Source organism: Cervus canadensis, chromosome 31, assembly GCF_019320065.1.
Source record: "Cervus canadensis isolate Bull #8, Minnesota chromosome 31, ASM1932006v1, whole genome shotgun sequence".
Classification (NCBI taxonomy): Eukaryota; Metazoa; Chordata; class Mammalia; order Artiodactyla; family Cervidae; genus Cervus; species Cervus canadensis.
Window position 1 is genome coordinate 14,996,409 of NC_057416.1, and position 22,424 is coordinate 15,018,832.

The 22,424-nt window shown below is 39.9% G+C and overlaps 1 protein-coding gene across 5 annotated transcripts in view; it reads left to right on the forward strand.

The window, feature by feature from the left end:
- Positions 1-21,639, forward strand: part of FAM149A (family with sequence similarity 149 member A) — a 37,617-nt gene extending 15,978 nt beyond the window's left edge. For 2 of the 5 annotated variants that reach the window (XM_043454253.1, XM_043454252.1), the window contains exons 2-15: positions 3,175-3,285; positions 3,592-3,730; positions 5,750-5,816; positions 5,892-6,034; positions 7,341-7,466; positions 8,857-9,027; positions 9,585-9,775; positions 10,572-10,726; positions 13,219-13,322; positions 13,738-13,947; positions 16,318-16,438; positions 18,045-18,173; positions 18,260-18,338; positions 21,402-21,639. In XM_043454253.1, coding sequence (XP_043310188.1) covers positions 3,255-3,285; positions 3,592-3,730; positions 5,750-5,816; positions 5,892-6,034; positions 7,341-7,466; positions 8,857-9,027; positions 9,585-9,775; positions 10,572-10,726; positions 13,219-13,322; positions 13,738-13,947; positions 16,318-16,438; positions 18,045-18,173; positions 18,260-18,338; positions 21,402-21,475 — 1,740 coding nt within the window. In that variant the 5' untranslated portion in view covers positions 3,175-3,254 and the 3' untranslated portion in view covers positions 21,476-21,639. The remainder of the gene's footprint in view (positions 1-3,174; positions 3,286-3,591; positions 3,731-5,749; positions 5,817-5,891; positions 6,035-7,340; positions 7,467-8,856; positions 9,028-9,584; positions 9,776-10,571; positions 10,727-13,218; positions 13,323-13,737; positions 13,948-16,317; positions 16,439-18,044; positions 18,174-18,259; positions 18,339-21,401) is intronic. The other 3 variants (XM_043454249.1, XM_043454251.1, XM_043454250.1) reach the window with 2 other exon arrangements.
- Positions 21,640-22,424: the final 785 nt, after the last annotated feature.

Sequence of the window (22,424 nt, forward strand, 5' to 3'; positions counted from 1 at the left end):
TCAGTCCTTCTGTCCTCAGCTACTCTTTGAGGTGAGTAGGAATGCTGATCTGAGTAAGAATATGGTGTGATGTGAAGAAAGGGTCCCATCACTTCATGGCAAATAGATGGGGAAACAGCGGAAACAGTGTCAGACTTTATTTTTCTGGGCTCAAAAATCACTGCAGATGTTGATTGCAGCCATGAAATTAAAAGACGCTTACTCCTTGGAAGGGAAGTTATGACCAACCTAGACAGCATATTAAAAAGTAGAGACATTACTTTGTTAAAAAAGGTCCATCTAGTCAAGGCTATGGTTTTTCCAGTGGTCATGTATGGATGTGAGAGTTGGACTATAAAGAAAGCTGAGTGCCAAAAAATTGATGGTTTTGAACTATGGTGTTGGATAAGACTCTTGAGAGTCGCTTGGACTGCAAGGAGATCCAGCCAGTCCATCCTAAAGGAGAACAGTCCTGGGTGTTCATTGGAAGGACTGATGCTGAAGCTGAAACTCCAATACTTTGGCCACCTGATGCGAAGAGCTGACTCATTTGAAAAGACCCTGATGCTGGGAAAGATTGAGGGCAGGAGGAAAAGGGGACGACAGAGGATGAGATGGTTGGATGGCATCACCGACTCGATGGACATGAGTTTGAGTAAACTCCGGGAGTTGGTGATGGACAGGGAGGCCTGGCATGCTGCGGTTCATGGGGTTGCAAAGAGTTGGACATGACTGAGCGACTGAACTGAACCAAACTGAAGAGAGGGATTCCTTCTTCAATTTGTAAACAGCTTTCTTCTTAGTTTAAGAAGTTTCTTCTTAGAAAAAGGGTGAATTTGTTGAAAGAAGAAATTACTGTTCATTGAAAACAAAGCAAACTGGCATGAGTCTGATTAGTGAATTTAACTTTCAGTTGCAGAAAACGCAGAGGAAGAGCTCAAAATTAGAAAGGTGGACTTGAGTGGATTAGGTGCTCCATAAATAGTCATTTTTGGAGATAGCAGCTATGCTAAGAACTGTGAATCTTCTTTCTTTATAAAGAATAAAGAATTCTCCAGCAATATCTTGGATGTGGAGGATACTTTCATTTTGTATTAAACAGAAACATTCAGAGTGATTAGAGGGCCAAAGCATGCTCGTTTGAGGTAGTAATTTAATATCTAACTAGGGATCCTTTCAGTAAACAGAGAGCATCTCTAAGTGAAAGGCAGTATTTTAGGTGCTATAGATGGAAAATATTAATAACGTATCAGGATCATCCCAATAAAAACCTTAAGGAGGGATTTCTCTGGTGGTCCAGTGGCTAAGACTCCACGCTCCCAGTGCGAGGGGCTGGGTTCGATCCCTGGTTGGGGAATTAGATCCCACATGCCTCAATTTAAAGAGTTCACATGCCACAACTAGAGATCCCACATGCTGCAACTAAGACCTGGTGCAGCCAAATAAATAAATATAAATATTTTTAAAAAAACTAAAGTACCAAGACAGATGTATAATAGGAACTGCTGGGAGAAGTGAAATAAAATAAGAACACGGTGTTTTCATCGAGTGGCATATGCCAACAAAGTAGTGATTTATCTGGCCTGATTATGTTGACACTTCACATATTCATGTAATTTAAGTCTCTCAACAACTGGAGAAATAACTTGGTCAAGCACACAGTCTTGTCAGTGACAGGGCAAGATTCTAACCCATGCTATTATTCTATAGATATTACCAAAGAATAATATTTTATCTAATATACCACCCTGGTGTTTAAAATTCTTTCTCAATAACAAGCAAATTTAACTTATACATGAGTATATATTTTATAACATTCAACACAGATCTATTTGATATAATTTTTTATTGTCTCTTATGTCATAAGTATTTTTATGTTTATCTAGAGTTTTAGAGTCATGTGGAAGTGAGTGGATAGGGTTAGAGGTAAGGCAGTGTATTAGCATAAAAGCTTGTCTATATTCTTTTCTCCATTACATTTTCTTTAACAGTTTTATTCTTAGGATTGCTTGCTTATACTTATGACTATTAAACAATAAAGGGAGGAGAAAAGTCCTATAATTCTGTTATTCTCCCTTGTAAATATATATATGATTGCTCACTTTTGTGTAGTAATAATACACAAAGTAATAGTAATAGTAATTAAAAGTAACAGTAATGAACTTGTTAAAAATTCTCTTTGTTGTAGAGTTCTTTAGTATATAACAAAGGGCAAAACTGATCCTCATTAATATTTTCTAAAACTCCATTTACATTCAGAAACACAAGTGTTGAAAATTACATACCATTTATTTGAAAAGTAGATTTTTAAATGAATGCTAGAGTGGCGTCCCTGTTAGAAATATTGAAAGTTGACTTTTTCCCTCAAATAACTACCATATCTAAAGTTAATATAAAACATGTGGGAAAATATGACTTTGATAAAAGAACAGAAAGCTTACTGTTAGAAAGGTATTTTGATTAGAGGGAAGTAAATGTTTTAAGAGGTTCATTGAAAGGACATTTTAATGATTAACACTAACTTGGCTACACCAGCCAGGTTTAATGCCATATTTAAAATTGAGAGATTTCTTCTGTTTTAGTTTTCCATTACTATTAATATTTTAAAACTATCTTTTTTTTTTTTTTTTTTGGTGTAAGGCTGGTTGACTTTTGCAAGCCCAAGGGCTCCTGGGGTCAAGTAATACATGGGACCTGAAATCCAGTTCATGTTTCCATCGCCAAGTTTTGGAGTGAGGTTGTGTCCACCTAGGTTTGGGGCAACCTTTAGACCAATCTGGTTGAGTCACAAGAAGCTGCTTTTTCCTAGTTTATGAAACAGTGCATATAGGTTAATAATAACCTTGATTTTTTCAATTAATTATTTTAATTGGAGGCTAATTACTTTACAAAATTATGGTGGTTTTTGCCATACATTGACATGAATCAGCTATGGGTGCACATGTGTCCCCCATCCTGAACCCCCCTCCCAGCTCCCCCCCCCCCCACAACCTTGATTTTAAGAAAAATAAAAATGGTAGGGAACTAAGCCTCAGTGTCTTGAGGTGTGTGTGGGGTGTGTGTGCACGAATACATGTGTGTGTTTAGGGGGACACGATGGGAAGAGAGGGGCAACTTTCTATGAAAGGAAATTTTAAATATCTTAATGAGTAAACTTATTGTATTACAGTTACTTTTCATATTTTATTTTTTCAGAAGAGGACTGTCAGAAGGATATGGAAAGCAGAATTTTGCTGTGAAAAGCAAAGATCCTTTACCTACCCATTTTACAAAAAATGTACAGAAAGCCATTGCTAAATATAGCCGGTAAGAATTAGCCATTAGCCTTTTAAATGCTTCTGATCACAAATCAAAACTTGCCTGAATGAATATGGGAAACAGAATCACTGATGGGCCATGGATTTCTACAAGGTTTAAAAAAAAAAAAAAAGCTTTATTTTTAGCCAAGTGAAATGTTACACTGCATAAATCTTTTAAAATCAGTGTACTGTGAAAATTAACTAGTATATTTAAAGAAAATAAGAGGAAGTAAGCTCAGAGAGGCGAAGCCGCTTCCCAGTAAAACCTATTTCCAGTAACTGTCATTTATGTTACTTACATTTCTTCCTGCAGGGAATCTGGGTCATCATTTTCATCAAGTGGGAGCCCCACGCCTACAGAAGCCCCCAACTCCTGGTCTGGGTCTGGGACACAGAGTTCAACCACTGGTTTATCTACGGAGAGGAGTTCCATTTACTCCTGGAGAGATGATGTATGTCTCACAAAATTTTAGATAATCTCATGGCTACAATTCATAATGATGATCTACTTTCTTATTTTTTTTAAGTTTTTACCAAATTAAAAGCATTACCTAGTCCACCCGTACATACACATAAATATAAAAGCACTGACATGTCACATGTAAAACTGAAAATACAGACACTCTTAAGAAAAAAATCAAAGCTCCTATAACCATACAATGCAGCATCTTAGCTGTTAATAGTTCTGTTTTTCCCACCTCCAAACCCCCCATCAGGTTGGTATATATGATTTCTTGCATAAATATCTGTGGTTGGAAATTCAGGAGAGATTCCGACAATTAGGAACTTGAATAAGAGAAAAATTGGGGAAAAATAAAAGTTGTTTAAAAAAAAATCATGATTAGGGAATTTTCCCTGAATATTCTAAGTCAGATATTTTACATCTAATCCTAGCAGAACTGAGCTGGGTGGGACTTTAGTCTGCAGCCCAAGTTTACCATTCAAATCTGTGCGATTATACAGTTTCTGACCCCTTCATCCCCTCAAGAGTCTAAGAATTCCGGAACACAGGCTTTTGTGATGCTCCTGTGGCCACGGAAGAGTCCAGACTAGCTCCTTGGATGGTCTAAGTCCTGCTGTTTTCTTGTTTGTGTTCTGGATTTCTTTGCTTTCTTTAAAAGCAGTTCTCCGCCCTGGACTGTGCAGGTGGGTCTGCTCTCCAGGGATGGTGTTACATGGTTTTATAGCAGCGGTTCTCCAAAGGGGCCAAAGGGAGAGGGTTGTGGGGTGCAGGGCAGGGGTTCGGGGGCGGCTGAAAGGGAGTCAGCCCTGAATCACTGGGGCACTTTTTGGAGGAGGTGAGTCTGTCACTGGGATAAACTGCCCCCATCCCCACGTCCCACTCCCACTCCCACACTCTTTGGTCAAAAGAGTGCAGATGGGAAGAAGGCTGAGATCCATTGCTTTATAAAGCATCACTGTCCAAATGCTGGGTTCCTTCCCTACCAATTTTCAAGTAATTATCCAAAGAGAGTCTTATGACTTCCATTTATAGAGTTTAAATTACTCCAGTCCCTAAACATTGTTTTGCTTTGAATTTAAAAACGTTTATTTACTTTTTGATAGGTAATATTTGTAAAAGCAACAAAATACAAAAGAGAGAAAAATGAAAATAAGCCCTCTTCACACCCCAGCCAAATATTCTTCTGAGTTTTCTCCTTATTTGCATTTTAAAAGAGGTAATTCAGCTACCCTGCAGTCTGGGAATCTAGTTTTTTATCAACTAAGGGAAAGAAGTAACATGGAAAATATGGAATAGCAGTCTGTGAAAATCAGCCTGAATTGACCATTTTGGATCAGATATGTCAGGCTGAATTTATGGGTTAGATTTCAAGTTCACACACCTGCCCTGGGAGAAAACAGACCGAACTAAAGCCCTTGCCCTGTAAACCAATAATTGGTTCTTCCAATTGTACTTCTGTTCATGTTTTCCTCACTGACTGTAACGGCGCTAGGTCTGTTACTTCTCAATCATTTCCAATATACAGAAAAACTGAAGGATTTTCTCACTGACAGTTCACTGCGCCCACAGCCCAAGAATCTCTTAAGGCCAGACAGGAAAAAGGAATACTCTGGTCTCATCCTAATAACCACATCTTTTAGGATACCTAAGGTGGTTTTTTGTTTGTGTTTCTGTTTTCCTTGATTAAAAGAAAGTGAATGATCCTTTCCATGAAATAATATTCCTTTTCATTAGAAAAAGATTAATGTAATTTGCAAATGTAATTAGGTGTCCAAAGAACAACTGTATGAGGGACATATGTCTGTGTACACACATATATGTGCATGTGTATGTGCTTGGATATATGGTGTGTGTATTTCTATCATTATCAATATCTATGTCAATATGTATGTTCATAGCTGTAAATATGTTTATATAAAATCTTGGATTATGAGACTTTCTTATGGTAGAGATTATCTCTATTTAACAGTTAAGGAAACTAAGTCTCAGTTGGGATGTAATTTTTCAGAAGAGCAAAAATTGGAGCCCTGGTACGTCTGGTTTCAATCCAGTCACACTCCCTCCTGTATAAATTTGTAAGTATCATTGATTCTGAAGCCCTTATTGACAACTTCTAGTCCTATAACTAAATGTGCATTTCTATATTTTAGGAGTTTGACAAAGCCAGTGCACAGAAAGTGCAGCAGTTGTTCTGGGAGGTCGAGGAAATGTTGTTTGAAGGGAAAGTAAGCCCTCAGACCCAGAATCTCCAGGCTGAGTGCTGTGAATGGGCGGGCAGGTCCCTGCATCTGAGGTGAGGAGTTTGATCGAAGCAATTCTCCAGAAGGGGGTTGGGAACTGCTCCCTGTTGACCTGTTCAATACATCAGTATATTTTGAGTGAAAGTGCTTGTCAAAATATGTGCCCAGAACACATGTGCTGTACTGAGAAATCACTCTCTTTGAAATGATGGTGTCTGAGGAAATCTGGAGACCTTCCAAGTGCACTTTAATTTGTGAGATGCAAGAATGGAAGAAGGGAGGGAGTCATCCTTGCCTTCCCACGCCCTAGTCTGTGAGCAGCTGTTGTCTATCCACCCTTGAGGAGCAACACGTGGGGCGAGGTCTGGGCCGGAACAGAGAGATTATTTGCTGGGTGACGGCATGGATGAGCCTGACCATCTCATCAAGATCCCTTATGTAGGAGAAGGTCATCTATTTCTTTTTAATATCAAAGACGAAGGATATAGATTGAGTAAATAGGGAAGATAGTCTTCCTTCAATTACTCAGCCAAACCTACTTAGATGGTAAAAAAATAAAAAAAAATCCATGTCAGTTTTCTGAAGTTCCTCTGGGTTATATCTGGGGAGGCTACATTAGAACTTCCATACACATGTTGATAAATCTGGTTATCTTAACTAAGTAACTAAGATTTTTTAAAATCCTGACTTAACTAAGATTTTTAAAAATTGTTACTCGGTAGGTTTAATTTTTCGTCTCCAGGCCATTGTAAGCCCTTGCCTTAGTATCCACTAGACGTTAACAATGTGTGTGGACTATCCTAGGCATCATGGTGCACTTGCCTAAACCCAGGAGCTCAAATCTGTTTCTTTCAGTGTTGTCTTACATACTTAAGATAAAAATGAAGGAAGAGAGAGGATAGAGAAAAGAAAAGATGGCAAGGACCGTAAACCAAGTACATATATTCACATTATCTTCCTTTGTTGCATATGTATTGGTTAACATTTATAGGGCATTTCTGTGTGCCTAGCATTACCCTAGTTGTCTGAATGTGATACTGTCTCTCAGCTAGACAGCCATACTGTCTCTAAGCTACTTGTTAATCCTACAAGGGAACTATAACTCTACTTTGCATACAAAATGGAACAGATGAAATCAGTGGCTCAAGGAGCCTGCAAACTTTGGCTCAGAGCTCTCCATCAATGGCAAGAACAGTGGAGTATGTCCCCCCTCAAAGCCCGTACGTCTCCTGTGATCCCGTTACACTGCTCATGTACCAGTATTTACCTTATCGCTTCATACCTTCAAAACTGCTTCAAAACATCTTCCCCTTCCCAATAAAAAATATTAGTTTCCTTTTCTTTTCCCCCCATTTTCAGAGTATTAGGAAGACAGCTCATCCCGCCCGCTGATGAAGGAGTTGAGCATCTCCAGAGCAGCGGGCCTGCCTCTGCCATCCACGGACCCTTCCTTGACGACTGTGGACACAGCAGCAACATCAGAGAGTATGTTGCTAGAAGTTACTTTCGAAAGTGAAAGTGTGAAAGTGTTAGTCGCTCAGTCATATCTGACTCTTTGCGATCCCATGGGCCATAGCCCACCAGGCTCCTCTGTCCATGGAATTCTCCAGGCAATACTGGAGTGGGTTGCCATTTCCTTCTCCAAGGGATCTTCCTGACCCAGGTATCGAATCCGGGTCTCCTGCATTGCAGGCAGATTGTTTACCAACTAAGCCACCTGGGAAGCATATTTTAAATTATATATTTAAATGAATAATAGCCAGAGTGTGAATGTGCTAAATTGCTTCAGTTGTGTCTGACTCTTTGCGACCCTATGAACTGTAGCCTGCCAGGCTTCTCTGTCTATGGGATTTTCCAGGCAAGAATAGTGGAGTGGGTAGCCATGCCCTCCTTCAAGGTTCTTCCCGACTCAGGGGTTGAACCCACATCTCCTGTGGCTCCTGCATTGCAGGTGGATTTTTCACTGCTAAGCCACTGGGGACCCCCGTAGCCATGACTGAAGCAACTTAGCACACACACATCCACCCACTGTTATGAGCAGATGTGCTCATGCTCAGTCATGTCCGACTCTCTGCGACCCCGTGACTGTAGCCCACCAGGCTCCTCTGTCCATGGAATTCTCCAGGCAAGAATACTGGAGAGAGTTGCCATTTCCTCCTCCAGGGGACCCTTCCTGATCCAGGGATGGAACTCGAGTCTCCTGTGTCTCCTGCATTGGCAGGTGGGTTCTTTGCCACTGTGCCATGTGGGAAGCCCTAAAAAGTATTTCCAAATGCATTTTAGTTATACTTTTTCATGTCTATCTCAGTCATGATCCTTGGCTCCACCAACTTAGAAATTTAGATTTCAATAAAGAGCAAGTACAGAGCAATTTTTTTTTTTTTACCCAAGATACTTCTGATTCTAAACTGATGATGCTGTGTGCATGTAATACAAATATCAAGACAGTTAACTTTTAAACTGTTGTTTCAAATACTCTGAGAGGCAAAAACTGCCTCATGGTGATGGATACTAAGCCTCAAGACAGTAGCAGAAGAAGTAAAGCTCTATTCTGTGTTCTTTTGCTCATGAACAGATTTTGGTAAATCATCCCTTATGCCATTTACACATCTTAGGGACTATGCCATGATGCTCCTTCATCATTGCAAAGAAGACACAAACTTGTAGAATAATTTAGACTTTTAAGAATCCCTTAAAAATTTTAATGATGCCTGGCTTAAAATGTTGCTTTTAAGCACATGACTTTTGTCAAATGTAATGTCTAGTGCTTTTTAAAATGTGGAAATCTGTGGCTTTATGGCTAATCTAAAGGCCCACCCTGATCATGTAAACGTTGTATTGTTGACCCTCATGGAGAATCTACCTTTCCTCACAGGCTGTGCATCTCCGGCTCACAGATAATCCCGGCCGTGCTCTCAGCCCCCTCCCTGCTGGGTCCTAATGGTACCAGGGCTGTGGACGTCATGGCACGTTCCTCTCTGGAAGAAGAGGTTTTCGATGTGGATGGAAAGATTGAAGAGTATTTTGCTTTTGACAGAAAACAAGAGTAAATAGAATTTTATTCAGCATTGACTTAGTTACAATAATATTCATTGGGCATGTATGTTGATTATAGGCTCATTCAATGTTTTGTGCATTTTTCTCTTATCCGAAAGATTTTCCATTCTTTTGAGAGCCCTGTGCTCCCCAAAGGTTTTCAGTTCCTGGCAGGATATAGATAATGTTAGAGCAGTGTTTCCCATTCTTACTGACAAAGTGGCACCGACAGCAAACAAGAATTGTGTTTAGTGCGTTGTTGAAAGTGGCAAGGCTCCTACTGGCCTTTGTCCCACGGCGTTTCTGTATCCGGCTAACCAGGAGAGCAAAGGGGAAAAGGTCCAGGTCCAGTCTCTGCTCTAAATGCGTATCTGATTCTTAGACAAAAGCTATTGGTGTTGTATAATGAAAATTTGCCTCCTGATTAAAAATTGGTACTAAAAAAATGCTGTTTGTTTATATACACACAGTATACATATATGCATGTGTGTCGGATAGATAGAGGAGTAGCATTCTTTTAACCTCAACCATTGATAGCTTAGTCATGAGAATGGGTTTTGTCCTTAGTGACGAGGACTGTCTCGAACAAAAACCAGCTCGTCGTCGCGGGACGTGGCCTAAGCGCGGACTTCCTCCCGTGTCGCCGCACGCCTGTATCAGAGATGCGGTGGCTGCCGAAGTGTTTGACCACGTCTGGACGAATGTGGTGGAGGTGTTGGAAAAGCTGACCAGAAAAAACTGGGAAATTACCCTTACAGGTACTTAACTTGTAGAATGTGAGGTATTGAAAAGAAAAAGTAACCCGTGCTCCTCAGCTTTCTGTCCCACTTGCTTGACTTGGCCAAATCTAGGACATGACTGGGGTGAGAAGGGAGTGGGTCTCTGCCTTTATTCACAGGTAACCTTTAATCACCTCAGAAAGGACATTCTCATGTTTTGAGCTATAAAAATAAGATCGAGGTATTCCTGAAAAAATACTGAAATACATTAGAGAGAAGCTAGAAGTCACTTTTTAAATTCTGATTAAAAAAAATTACCTAACTAATCTCTAGTAATGGAATATTGGTTTTTAATTCTAGACATTATTTAGAAAATAAAAGGTCAACAAAGCTAATTTATTAATCACTTCATTTACCTGTATAAAATGTTCTCTACTCGAAACTGAGCAGAAACAAATGATAGAAATGTCAGTGGTGGACAGTAATGACTTGTGTTAACCAATTTTCACAATAGTATCATAATCATATTAAATATTACTTTTTATGGTCAAAGGGATCAATTGGGATATTATAAAATACCAAGAATCATCTTGCCCCAGTGTATAATTCTGATTTTTTTTTCTTACCTACCCCTGAAAGGATAGGCATTTCATTAGATACTCTTGGAAAAGTATCAAAGCCCATTACTCTGTGGGGTCTGTCCTCTTTAAGGTTCAGTGGCCACCGCAGACTCAAGGTATCTCAAGAAGAAATACTCTCTCTGAACAGTGAATTTTAAGTACATATACAGTATTAGATAATGTTTCTTAATAATACTGGTTTTTCTTTGGCACAGAAGGAAAAAAACAGAAAGAAAAATTGAAAGTAGCTGAGAGTAAATCTCCACCCACAGTCATTTCCCGTATTAACGCTGATGTGTCCAGTGTTCCGCCATCCAGAAGTTCAGAAACTCGAAGTGTATCCCTGGCTTCTCATCTTAACCCACCTCAGGTAGGTACTTTGCCTCTCGCTGTCTCTTTCTTTCAGTCTTTATGTATCTGGCCTCAGTTTGTCCAGAGTGACAGTGTCCAGTGTTAAATTCTGTTATCAAGATATTTGGGTGTATTGGCCAATAAGACCAAAATTTTAAAATATTTTATGAAGTTTAATATAATCGCCAGATTGTTTGATAGAACAGGGACACACAGATGAAGTTTAATAGAATCACCAGATTGTTTGATAGAACAGGGACACTCAGATTTGAGACTTTCCAGCTGTTTGGAGTGGTAGAACTGATACCACAATTTTTGAAGAGAAAAAATGCTTTCCCCAGTATTTCTAGACAGGTTGAAGGTTCTCCTTCCCTCCCACCAAAGCAATAAAAGACTCGATCAATGAGTATGCATTGAGTTCATTCAGCATTTATTGAGTTTGTATTAAGTGAACTATATTGGAGCTTCTTAGGTGGCTCAGTGGTAAAGAATCTGCCTGCCAATGCAGGAGACTCAGATTCGATCCCCAGGTCAGGAAGATCCTCTGGCATAGGAGATGGCAACCCACTCTAGTATTCTTGGCTGAGAGATTCCATGGACAGAGGAGCCTGGTGGGCTACAGTCCATGGGGTTGCAAAGAGACACAACTGACACCCACACACCAACTGTATTAGGTGTTTTAGGGACATACAGAGATGATCACAGCATATTCTCTGAACTAGTCAAGTGAAAAGTATGATACAGGTCAGATGCAGTGTCTAAGTGATGTGCAAAAGAAGGGTTGTAAGAGAATGTGGGCTTAATGTACTGTGGCAGGACATGACATTGGGAATTGAGATCCGTAAGGAGGATTATCTTGGACCTGTTGTTCAACTTTTCTAAACTTCAGTTTCTTTATCTGTAGAATGAGGACAATCACATGTTGTGCAAGGGGTTGTTGTGAGCACGGAATCATACAAACATGTACTGGGAACTCAGTACGGTTTTCTTGAATGATGTCCCTATTCAAAGATCTAGTGCAAAGTGAGGCTGGAAGGGATGCAGTTGTTCATGGGAGACCTTCAGGAGGGCTAAGGAGTTTGGACTATGTTTGCACAGCCCATCTCATGTGGGGAAGCAGACAAGAGAGAAGACGAAATTCCTGGTTCTTACAAGTTAGTTGGAGTCAAGCCATGACAAAGAGTATAGCACACGCACGCACGCACACACACACACAGACACACACACACAAAGAGGCAATCTAGTAGATATGTTTAGAGTAGATGACAGTTGTAGTTTAGATATAGACTACAACTTTGGAGGATGACAAAGCAAAGGCAAAAATATGCATCTAGCATAGGAGCAATAGGGCGTGAGGTTCAGGGAGCCGTGCATTAAAACAGAAATAACTAATAGAATTTACTCTCCAGTGCCAGGGCTTTCCACTTAGTCTTGTGTTGTTCCAAAGAAACTTTTGAAATTGCTAGCAGCTTAATGTACTTTTTGGTCTCTTTAAATTGCTGACAGGCTCAATAATATTTTCCCACTTTTCATATTAAAATATGAAATGTGAATCACATACAAATGAACAGTTATGACAACATAGAAGAGAAGCTTTAACTATCAGGCAACATAAATATACTTGAGAAATACAGAAATTTTCAAATCTAAAGAATTTTTTAAACAGATATTTTGTTGTACTTATGGCTTTTTATGGTTTTTAAAAATGTTTTTTTACAGCTGTTTTGATTTGGATAAATGTAAAAGAAAGTGAATGGGCAACAAAGTTAAAAGTAAAAATAAAATACTAGTAGAGTTTATTCTGAAATAGGCAAAGTATTTTGTGATAATCACAATGGGTCTTAATTTATGCCTCTGACGTTTATTTTTATATGTATTTGATATGAGGAAAATGGGATTAGGGTTGCCACATTTTTCTGGAATTAGAATTCTAGTTTCAGAAACCCTGTTTGCCTGAAAACTAAATATTATTTTAAATCTTACTTGGTCGTATTACAGGCCAGATATGAGATTAGTAATAATTTAGCCTTTACTTCATGCTTTCACCAAGGTTATCAAATTGAATTCTCCTAATAACTCTATGAAGTAGCACTTGTTATCACCAACATAAAGACTGAGTGAGTGTCAGTCACTCAGTTGTGTCTGACTCTTTGTTACCCCATGGACTGGAGCTTGCCAGATTCCTCTATCCATGGGATTCTCCAGACAAGAATATTGGTGTGGGTTGCCATTCTCTTCTTCAGAGGATCTTCCTAAACCAGGAAGAGAACCTGCATCTCCTGCCTTGCAGGAGGATTCTTTACTGCTGAGTGACTGGGAACTATTCAGAAATTCAGTCATTCTTTATTAATTTCTCTCTACATGTTTTTAGAAAATAGAGTCCCTTTATTAAATGCACCTCCAATTAGCCAGTTTGAAGGTGTCCTTTTTTCCCTGCAGGTTCCTGACAGGCGACAGTAATTGCAGTGACCCTGGATACTTTTTAATTTTTATTGTGTTTACTTTCCCCAGATACATCGCTTCTCCAACAATTTTTATAGTGACTTGAATGGTGTGATGACAATTCAAGCAAAACCACTTCAGCAGAGACCTACCTATTTTGCAGAGAGAACACAGTGCGTATAAAAAATAGTGACCCACCCTCTTCCCTGTGCTGGATGCATTCTAGCACTAACCACCACATGCAGTCAATGTGTAAAAGTAAAAGGACGATATTCTGATACCAGCCACAAAACAATTTCTGTTAGCTTGGGGCTGACAAGAAAAGGGGACTGTAGCTGTGAATTCTGCATCTTGTGGGCTATATGGTTTCATGCAAACAAGAAGAAACTTAGATCTTTTTTTCCCTGTTGATGATCCTTTGTTGAAATTAAAACTGAACTGGAAATGTTAGTCTGTTCATTCATTGAACAAGTGGGACTATGTTCTGCATGCCAGGCTCTAGATAGAGTCTGGTAAAGGACAAATATGTAAGTGCCCTGTTCTCGCAGAGCTTACACCTGAGTAATTAAGTTGCTTTCTCTCCCCCAGGAGTGAGCAGGAGGACAAATCACTGGGTGTAGGATCCACTGTTCTTTCCTCAGCCCCGAACCGTCTGGCCCGGATCACGGATGCTCGTGGACCACAGACCTCCGCAAAGAAAACACTGGCACACAGGAGGCTGCCTTCTCTTACCTCAGACTCCCAGAGACTAAAAATCCCCAGTGTGTACAGTGATGAAGTTCTTAGGGGGACAAAACTGTAAGTCTTGTTTCTCTCTGGTGGTAAAGCAAAGATCACAGAGGACAGAGATGCTTGTCAGTTAGTTTGTGATTTATTCCAGACAGAGCATCCGCTGTCAAATTTTATATGAACATTTTTCTAAGTGGTTCATTACCCTGGATATTTAACATGAATTAAAGTAGTACACTTAGTTGGATACTAGAATATAAAGTCAGGCCATGTACCTATAGCACAGGCAGCCAAACAAAAGGAAGCTCTTTGAGAGAGAGGGTCTTGGATGGGTTTCAGTGACTGACTCGGTAAAACTAATAATTAGCTAATTATTAGCTTTTAAATAACATAATTGATGTACGTAGCTATTAGAGTAAGTGGCTCAGCGGTAAAGAACCTTACCTGCAATGCGGAGACGTGGCAGGAGCTGTGGGTTCGATTCTTGGACTGGGAATATCCCCTGGAGAAAGAAATGGCAACCCACTCCAGTATTCTTGCCTGGGAAATCCCATGGACAGCCCATGAGGTCACAGAATAGTCGGACACAACTTAAAGACTCAACAACAACATACCTATTAGTTTTATTTATCTCTAAGGACAAGTTTCACTCTGTGTAGGGAATTTCAGAAAATCTTTTGGCCTCAGGGATCAACTTCAAATCACTGCCTTATTAAAAAGGCATTTGTCGCTTCTTTTAATTGTAGAATTACAGAGGAATAGTTTTCTCAGTCACTCAAGTGTCAGGCAATATTTAGGTTAATAGCTAGTGTCTTGTTGATTGCTTTGAAGTTCCCAGAACAGCTAGAGCTTTTTTAAATGTATTCTTGGCTGCTTTGGGTCTTGGTCACCACACACAAGATGTTACATTGTGGCACATGGGATCTTATCAGTAGGTCCCCAGCCAAAGATCGAACCTGCATCTGCAAGCAGATTCTTAACCACTGGACCACCAGGGAAGTCCTGTAATGTAGCATTTTTTCATACACTGTTTCACTTAAACATTATTCGTATTTTCCATGTTATTACATATTTTTGAAAGCATGATTTTAATGACTATAATTATGTGGGTATATGTGTTGCCCTGTTACTGGAAAATTTCATTTCTTGTATATTTTCACTATTATGCAGTGAATATTATCTTACATAAATCTTAGGGTGTCTTAAAATTGCTTCCTGGTGGTGAGTCGTAGAAGTAAAGCTACCAGGTCAAAGGTTATGGATATTTTTAAGGCTCTTGAAATAATTTTTCAAAGTTCTAAAAATGATTCTACCAAGTTTTATAGATCCCCTGGCAACAGACAAGAGTCTTTCCTTACAGCCTGTAAACTTTAGGTAGTATGTGTATTTTAAAACCTGATGGATCAAAACCTGTCATATTTTAATTTTCATAAGTTTATGATTAGTCAAATGAAAAATGAATTAGAATTCATTTCTAGAGTATCCATCTCTTTTCTTGTGCATGAGTTGGATCATTTAATTTTTCAATGTTATTATCTGGTAAGGAAGGTGTCTTATTATCCTTATTCTTCTTTTATTAAAATTTCTAATCCATCCTGATAAATTTTACAATCTGGTTGTCAAATTTTTTAAAAAGTATCACATCGGACCTCATAGCATTAAATCTATTTAAAATGTAGGAATAAATAATTGACATTTTCACAATATTTAGTTTTCCCATCAAAGGACATTATTTTGCCTCTTGATTTTATGACCTTACATAAAATTTTGTGGTTTTCGTCACCTGAGCCCTGCACAGTAGAATTAATTTTATCGTGCATCGATTGCTCTATTCCCTAAATTTCTATAGCAGTTGTAGTAAGAGCCAGATACTGGACACAGCACTATAGCAACTGCATTGCCTTGTAATCTAATTACTTAATGTGTCGTCATCTTGTTTACAATGATTTGTAATCTCCCTGAGGGTTTCCCTGGTGGCTCAGTGGTAGAGAATCCTCCTGCCGAGGCAGGAGATGCAGGTTCAATCCCAGAGTCCAGAAGATCCCCTGGAGGAGGAAATGGCAACCCACTCCATTATTCTTGCCTGGGAAATCCTACGGACAGAGCAGCCTGGTGGGCTACAGTCCACGGGGTCGCAAAAGGTTGGACTAACTTAGAGACTGAACAACAACAAATCTCCTTAAGGGGAGGAACTAGACCTTCAGAAACGTGTGTTCTGCGCATTGCTGAGCACTGATTAAGCACAGGCTGGTAGTCCTTGCTAAACACAGGAGTGACTGGGGCTGGGATTCAGTCCCCCACCCACATTCATCTTCAGGAAACTCAGCTCGTTCTGCTAGGCGTTGGAGGCAGGCTGTGACCAACAGCTCAGGTGAGGAGCTTTGTGGAAAAGTCTTTCGTCTCTCTGCCCCTGCTCAGGTGACGTTGTTGTGTTTACAGGCAAACTGGCATGGACCGCGTGGGCTCCCCATCGACTCAAACCTCACGGAATAGGTTGCCCCCGATAGGCTCAGAGACTGGAGAGCACCACGTGGCAGGTCCCGGATCGCGCCCTGTTTCCGTGAGACAAATTTCTTAATACTCAAGTGCACCATTTTCACTGTTTGTTGGAAAGCAAGCAAGCATAATTGGAACACTTTCACAAGAGCTCAGTAGCATAAAACATCTCCCTGATCTGCTTCCTGAAAGTCAGTGGCTTGTGAGAATTTACAGGAGGTCAGAAGGTTGATTCAAGATTTTGTGAAATACAAACATGGCCTGAGTTAAATCAGAGAGTCCAGGTGTCAAGGAAATATCTGATGGTCAGGATGGTGTAGTAAGGAAAAACAGTGTGAAGGTTAGGTCAGGAGGGGCTTCCCTGGGGGCTCAGATGGTAAACAATCTGCCTACAATGCAGGAGACCTGAGTTTGATCCCTGGGTTGGGAAAATCCCCTGGAGAAGGACATGGCAACCCACTCCAATATTCTTGCCTGGAGAATCCCATGGACAGGTAGATCAGTGTTTGAAGCCTGTCAAACAAACTCTCTGTATGATTTGGTACAAATTAATCTCCCTTAATTTTCTTATTTATAAAAGGGCAATAATGATTCCCACCTCAAAGAATTGCTATAAGGATTAAATGAAGTTATAGATGTTAAATAATGCCTGGCATAGATTAAAAACACAGTAAAATACTCTGCCATTTTTACTAGTTCTCTTTCCTTTTTTTTGGCCCTGCCACATGGCATCAGGGATCTTAGTTCCCTGACCAGGGATTGAACCCTGGCCATGGCAGAGAAAATGCCGAGTCCCTAACCATGGACTACCAGAGAAGCCCTAAACTCTCATTTTTATAGCTTATCTTTACCATATTCACTGCAGTATAGAGGCACCATCTTCTTCACCCAAGCTCAGTTCAGCCAAGCAATTACAGAAAGCCTGAGGAAGCTATGCTGCTGGCAGGAAGCATAATCAGATTTCCCCCAGATTTATATTGACTGCTCACTGCACTCCAATATAAGCGACTATTTATTTTTGGCCATGTAGCATATAGAATCTTAGTTCCCTGACCAGGCATTGAACCCACACCCTCTATGTTGGAAGTGTGGAGCCTTAACCATTGGACAGCCAAAGAAGTCCCTAACTTGTGTCTGTTTGATAAAATACAGAAGAATACCAACCATGGGAACATAAAGCCTAGAGAGAAAAAAACCAACTGAGGCAGTGCTTTCTCTCACATTCCTTCTGCCTCCTTGGGCACAGCAATAAAACTCATTCCCAGAAGGCAAGAGTTGCAAAGCTTTAATATTTAACCCTAGAATATTGTGGCTTAGAGTGGAATCATAAAAGCAGTCAAACATCACATTTAAAAAAAGTCAGATTTTTCACAAATGCAGAATAACATTTCTATCATAATTTAATATTAAGAATTGTATGTGGTTAATGTTTTAATCCATATTTACTTATTAGGGCTTTATCAGATTAAAAGATACAGTTAGTTACACAGTTAAAGTATATTTTGATATTTGCGTTTAGTAGACCTTATACTTAGCACGATCTAAACAAAAGTTTTTCAAATAAGTGAAAGAATGAATAGATGAGAGACTGACTGAAGCATATACAGATTTTCTTTTGTCTTTTTATGAACTGCATTTGTTTTAACAAGAATGTATTATCCTTTATTTAGCTCAGAGGAAGACAGCTACAAAACCATGGGTTGAGTGCACTGCCTGATGGTGTAGAACGGTCACCTCTTCGAGAAAGATCTCTAACGATGGAGCAGTTTTCAAGGCCCAGCACCACCCATACATTTCGGGTAGGTTCTCTGTTAACCATGACTCTGATTCCTAAAAATATTCGAAACAATAAAACTCATCGTTCCTTTTATTTTTCTTCTAACAGTCAGATACACCTCGAAAAGGTTCATTGACACTGATGGAATTTGCTGGGCACATGTGGACAGGTCAAGGCTTTTTAACAGGTCAGTGTTTTCCATATACAAACGAAACGACGTCGTATATGAAGTTTCAAGTTTTCAAGATTATCTACCTTGAGAGGACGATTTTGACCAAGTGTTTGTAGTCTTTGGTTGTATCTCAGGAATTTTTATAAAGAGCAAAATACAAAGACAAGCACTTCTCTACTGTTGGTTAAAATAACAAAAATCTGAGTACATGTGAAGATCTAACTGGGTTTTTTTTTTCTTTTAAACAGTTCATGAATCCAGTAGCATCTCATCTGGCAAATAGATACTCTGAGGAGTTTCAGGGCATGGACAGCTTTTGTAAAAGGCAGGCAGGACTAGGAAAGGAAGTCATAAGCAAAGAAAAAAGCAAAGTTCATTGGAGGAAAGGAAAGGTTTAAGTGATGATGGCTGCTCATTGGCTGAGCTGCTGGGTTTCCCATTGGCTGGGCTTGTTGCTAGGCAACAAGGAAGTCGTCCCTCCTCCTGCCGGGGTAGGAATGTGGCTGGGCTGCTTTGGGAGACCAAGATAGTTTCTTTCTGTTGTGCTCTGCTTAGTCACTCAGTCGTGTCCGGCTCTTTGCGACTCCAAGGACTGTAGCCCACCAGGCCCCTCTGTCTGTGGGGTTCTCCAGGAGTGGATTGTCATGCCCTCCTCCCGGGGAATCTTCCCAACTCAGGGAAAAGACCCAGGTCTCCCGCATTGCAGGCAGATTCTTTATTGCCTGAAGCACCAGGGAAGCCCAAGAATACGGGAGTGGGTAGCTTATCCCTTCTCCAGGGAATCTTCCCAACCCAGGAATCGAACTGGGTCTCTTGCATTGCAGGCAGATTCTTTACCAGCTGTCTTCCTATTGGGATTTTTTGAAGGTGAGTGGTAAGCAGGCCAGGAGAGCTCCCTCTACTGATCCTCTGACCCCAACTTTGGCTGAGGTTTCCTTTTATTACTTTTCATAATCTGAAAGGAGAAAATGCCCAAAGGTTCTGAATAACTTAGGGCCTCGCCCACGTAAAAAAAAAAATGCTGTCTTATGAGAAATCAATGTCTTTCTCTGTTGTAGAGTTTCTACACTTTTCTTCTAAATGAAACTCTGCTTTTAGATTCTCTGTGAAGATCTAATTATAAAAATGCTTCACAAAAGTAATAATACAAATATTCCAGTTATTTTATGATGTAGAGTTTTACAGATAAATACTTATTCTCAGCTAGTATGCCATTTAAAGAATGAAGTTTCTAGACTGAACTCAGGCCAATGATGTTTTAATTTCCAAAACCATTATCAGCATTTTTATTTAAGGTGGTAACATGGCCTCGTCCCCTGGAAAAGGGAGTGGCTACGCACTCCAGTATTCTTGCCTGGAGAATCGCATGGACAGAGGAGCCTGGTGGGCTGCAGTCCATGGGGTTGCAAAGTGTCTGACACAACTCAGTGACTAAACCACCACCACATAGTGTTGTCATGAGCTGTGTCACTCTGGAATCAAAGGCCTAACTCTAGTACCTGTTGGCTGAGCACTTTAGGAGAGCCTCAGCCTCTCTCCTGAGGGGCTTCCTTGGTGGCTCAGTGATAAAGGATCTACCTGCCATGCAGGAGATGCAAGAGAGGCAGGTTCAATTCCTGGGTCAGGAAGATCTCTGGGAGGAAGAAATGGTAACCCACGCCAGTATTCTTACCTGGGAAATCCCATGGACAGAGGAACCTGGTGGGCTACAGTCCATGGGGTCACAAGAGAGTCAGACACGATTTAGCAGCTAAACAAAGACAACCACCTCTCTGGCTCTTAATTCTTTTATAATAGACTAGATAGAGTAATTATTGGAAAAACAGATGGAAAGGACCTAGCCAGATGTCAGGGATACATTGTTCGCTCAAAAATTATGAATCATTTGTATTATAAATAATCTGAAATGTAGAGGATAATTTGCTGTTTTAAGGGACATACTTAATATAGTGTCATTTAAAAATAAATCTAGTAAAATTCAAGCATTGGGACAATCTAGGCTTATCACTGTTTACATCAGCCCAGCATAGTGATGTCAAAGATTCTTTCTTCTTTTGAAATTTCCTCTAAGCTGCCAGGCCTTTTTGTTGCTGTTTTCCTTATACATTCCCCAGCAGTGTTTGCTGTCGTTTTAAGTGACAGTAGTTATTTCTGTAAACGGCAGCCATGGTACTTGAGGGACAGGAGTGAGGGTTGATAAATGTGATCTCTGCAGATGGTGGTGCTTGAGGAGTTTTGAATGAATTTGATTTTGGAGATGTTGACTGAAGTGTGCTAAGTGGAAAAGTGGAATAGCACACAGGAAGAGAGGTTAGGAAGAGGAAACCAAGCTCTGAATTTGTTTAAAATCTACACTCTTACTTTTTCACCAAATACTAAGTTACTGTATTCTCTTATCAATAACTTTCTGACAACTATTATTATTGCTGGTTTGAGCCCTCTTTCATGTCTATAGAAGGGATGGAAGGGAGATTGCCTGGTGGTCCACTGGCTAAGCTCCATGCTCCCAATGCAGGGGGCCCAGGTTCGATCCCTTGTCAGGGAACTAGATCCCAGATCCTGCAACCGAGACAAGGCAGAGCCAAAATAAAATTAAAGTAAAATAAAGTAGTAATATGATTTTTTAAAAAGCAACGAAAGGTACATAAGAGAGATGATCCTGTATTTCTAACGATGTATTTACTCTCTGACGAGCAGGCATGTGGTTTCTGCTTACCTTTGTTCCCAGATCCAAAAGCAGCAGGGGCTATAAACTTACCAACATTTGTTCTGTAGCAGGAAAAAAGGAAAAAAAGAAATGAGAAACTGAGAGGCCAATAATGGGAAGGACTTCTTAAGGCAGCTGACAGAGTTCTCTGGGACCCAGGCCCGGTTAAGAGGAGCACCCCTCCTTCTTCTCAGCACCCCAGATGGCAGTTTCTCCATATGACTGTTCCCTGATTTGTGTAAAAGTGACATTACAGTTTTTTTTTTTTAATTAAAAAATATATATCATCTGCATGGAACATACAAACATGATCCTTTTGAGAGCTGGGGTTTGTAAGAACATTGGAATGAGAATTTTGCTTGGTGTTTCAGGTTCACAGTATCCACCTAAATCTTTTCAGAGGACAACACTGACTTTAAGAAAGAGATTCCAAGTGGCCTCCTGATGTGACGTCACCAGAACTACAACCCATCTGAAGCATGCAAAGCCTCAGCACACCATTTATCACTTGAAAAATGGAAGAAGTATTATGTTATGTATCTGACAGTCCAAGATGTTAGACTGCCTGAGAGAAATGCAAACAAATAAACAATTTAATTTTGAACACTTTGCATTGTTAAGAGAATATGAGTCAAACTTACCAACCTCCTCCTTTATCAGAAGCATTCCAGTACAGATTCTTTAGGCTTTGCTCAGATGAATCTAATATGTGTTTATAATCCATCCTTTTATCAGTTATACACAGACATCCACATGCTTAACGCGGCTATTCATACACTAATAGATGAAAGTATATTATTTACGAATATGCCTTTTTATCTAACAGTATATAACTATGTCTTGACTTTTCTTTTGGTCTCATTCTATTATTAATGCCATCAAAATCCTAGGCACTAATAGATATTACTCCCTCCTTTGGAAAATAGAAAAGTTGGTACAATATGCTAGGTTGACTGATATTCAGATTGTTCTAGTCTTTGTGCTGACTTGGAGGAAGGTCAGTGGCTAAGTGTCTTAAGCCAATTTTGTTTTTACTAGTTTTCATGCTCAAATTCAGGCAGGCTATTTAAAATAAAAGCATCCCAAATTGATTGCTTTCATAAAAGCTGAATATAAATGTATTTAAACCATATTGCACATGGTTTCATCTTTACTATTAATGACAGAAGTGCTCATCCACTGGTGGGAAGCGTTTGTAGCAGCATCTTCCTCATTTTATCACAATCTGATCTCTGCTTAAATGGTCACCTGTGCAGAAAACCTTCCCAGACCCCTCTGTCTCAACAGCAGCTCTCTCCACCCTCTGCCCTCTAGCCCTGCCTTATTTTTCTTCAGAGCACATGTCCTGACCTGATATTAATATAGAAAACTAAACAGAGAAGGTGCTGGAGCAG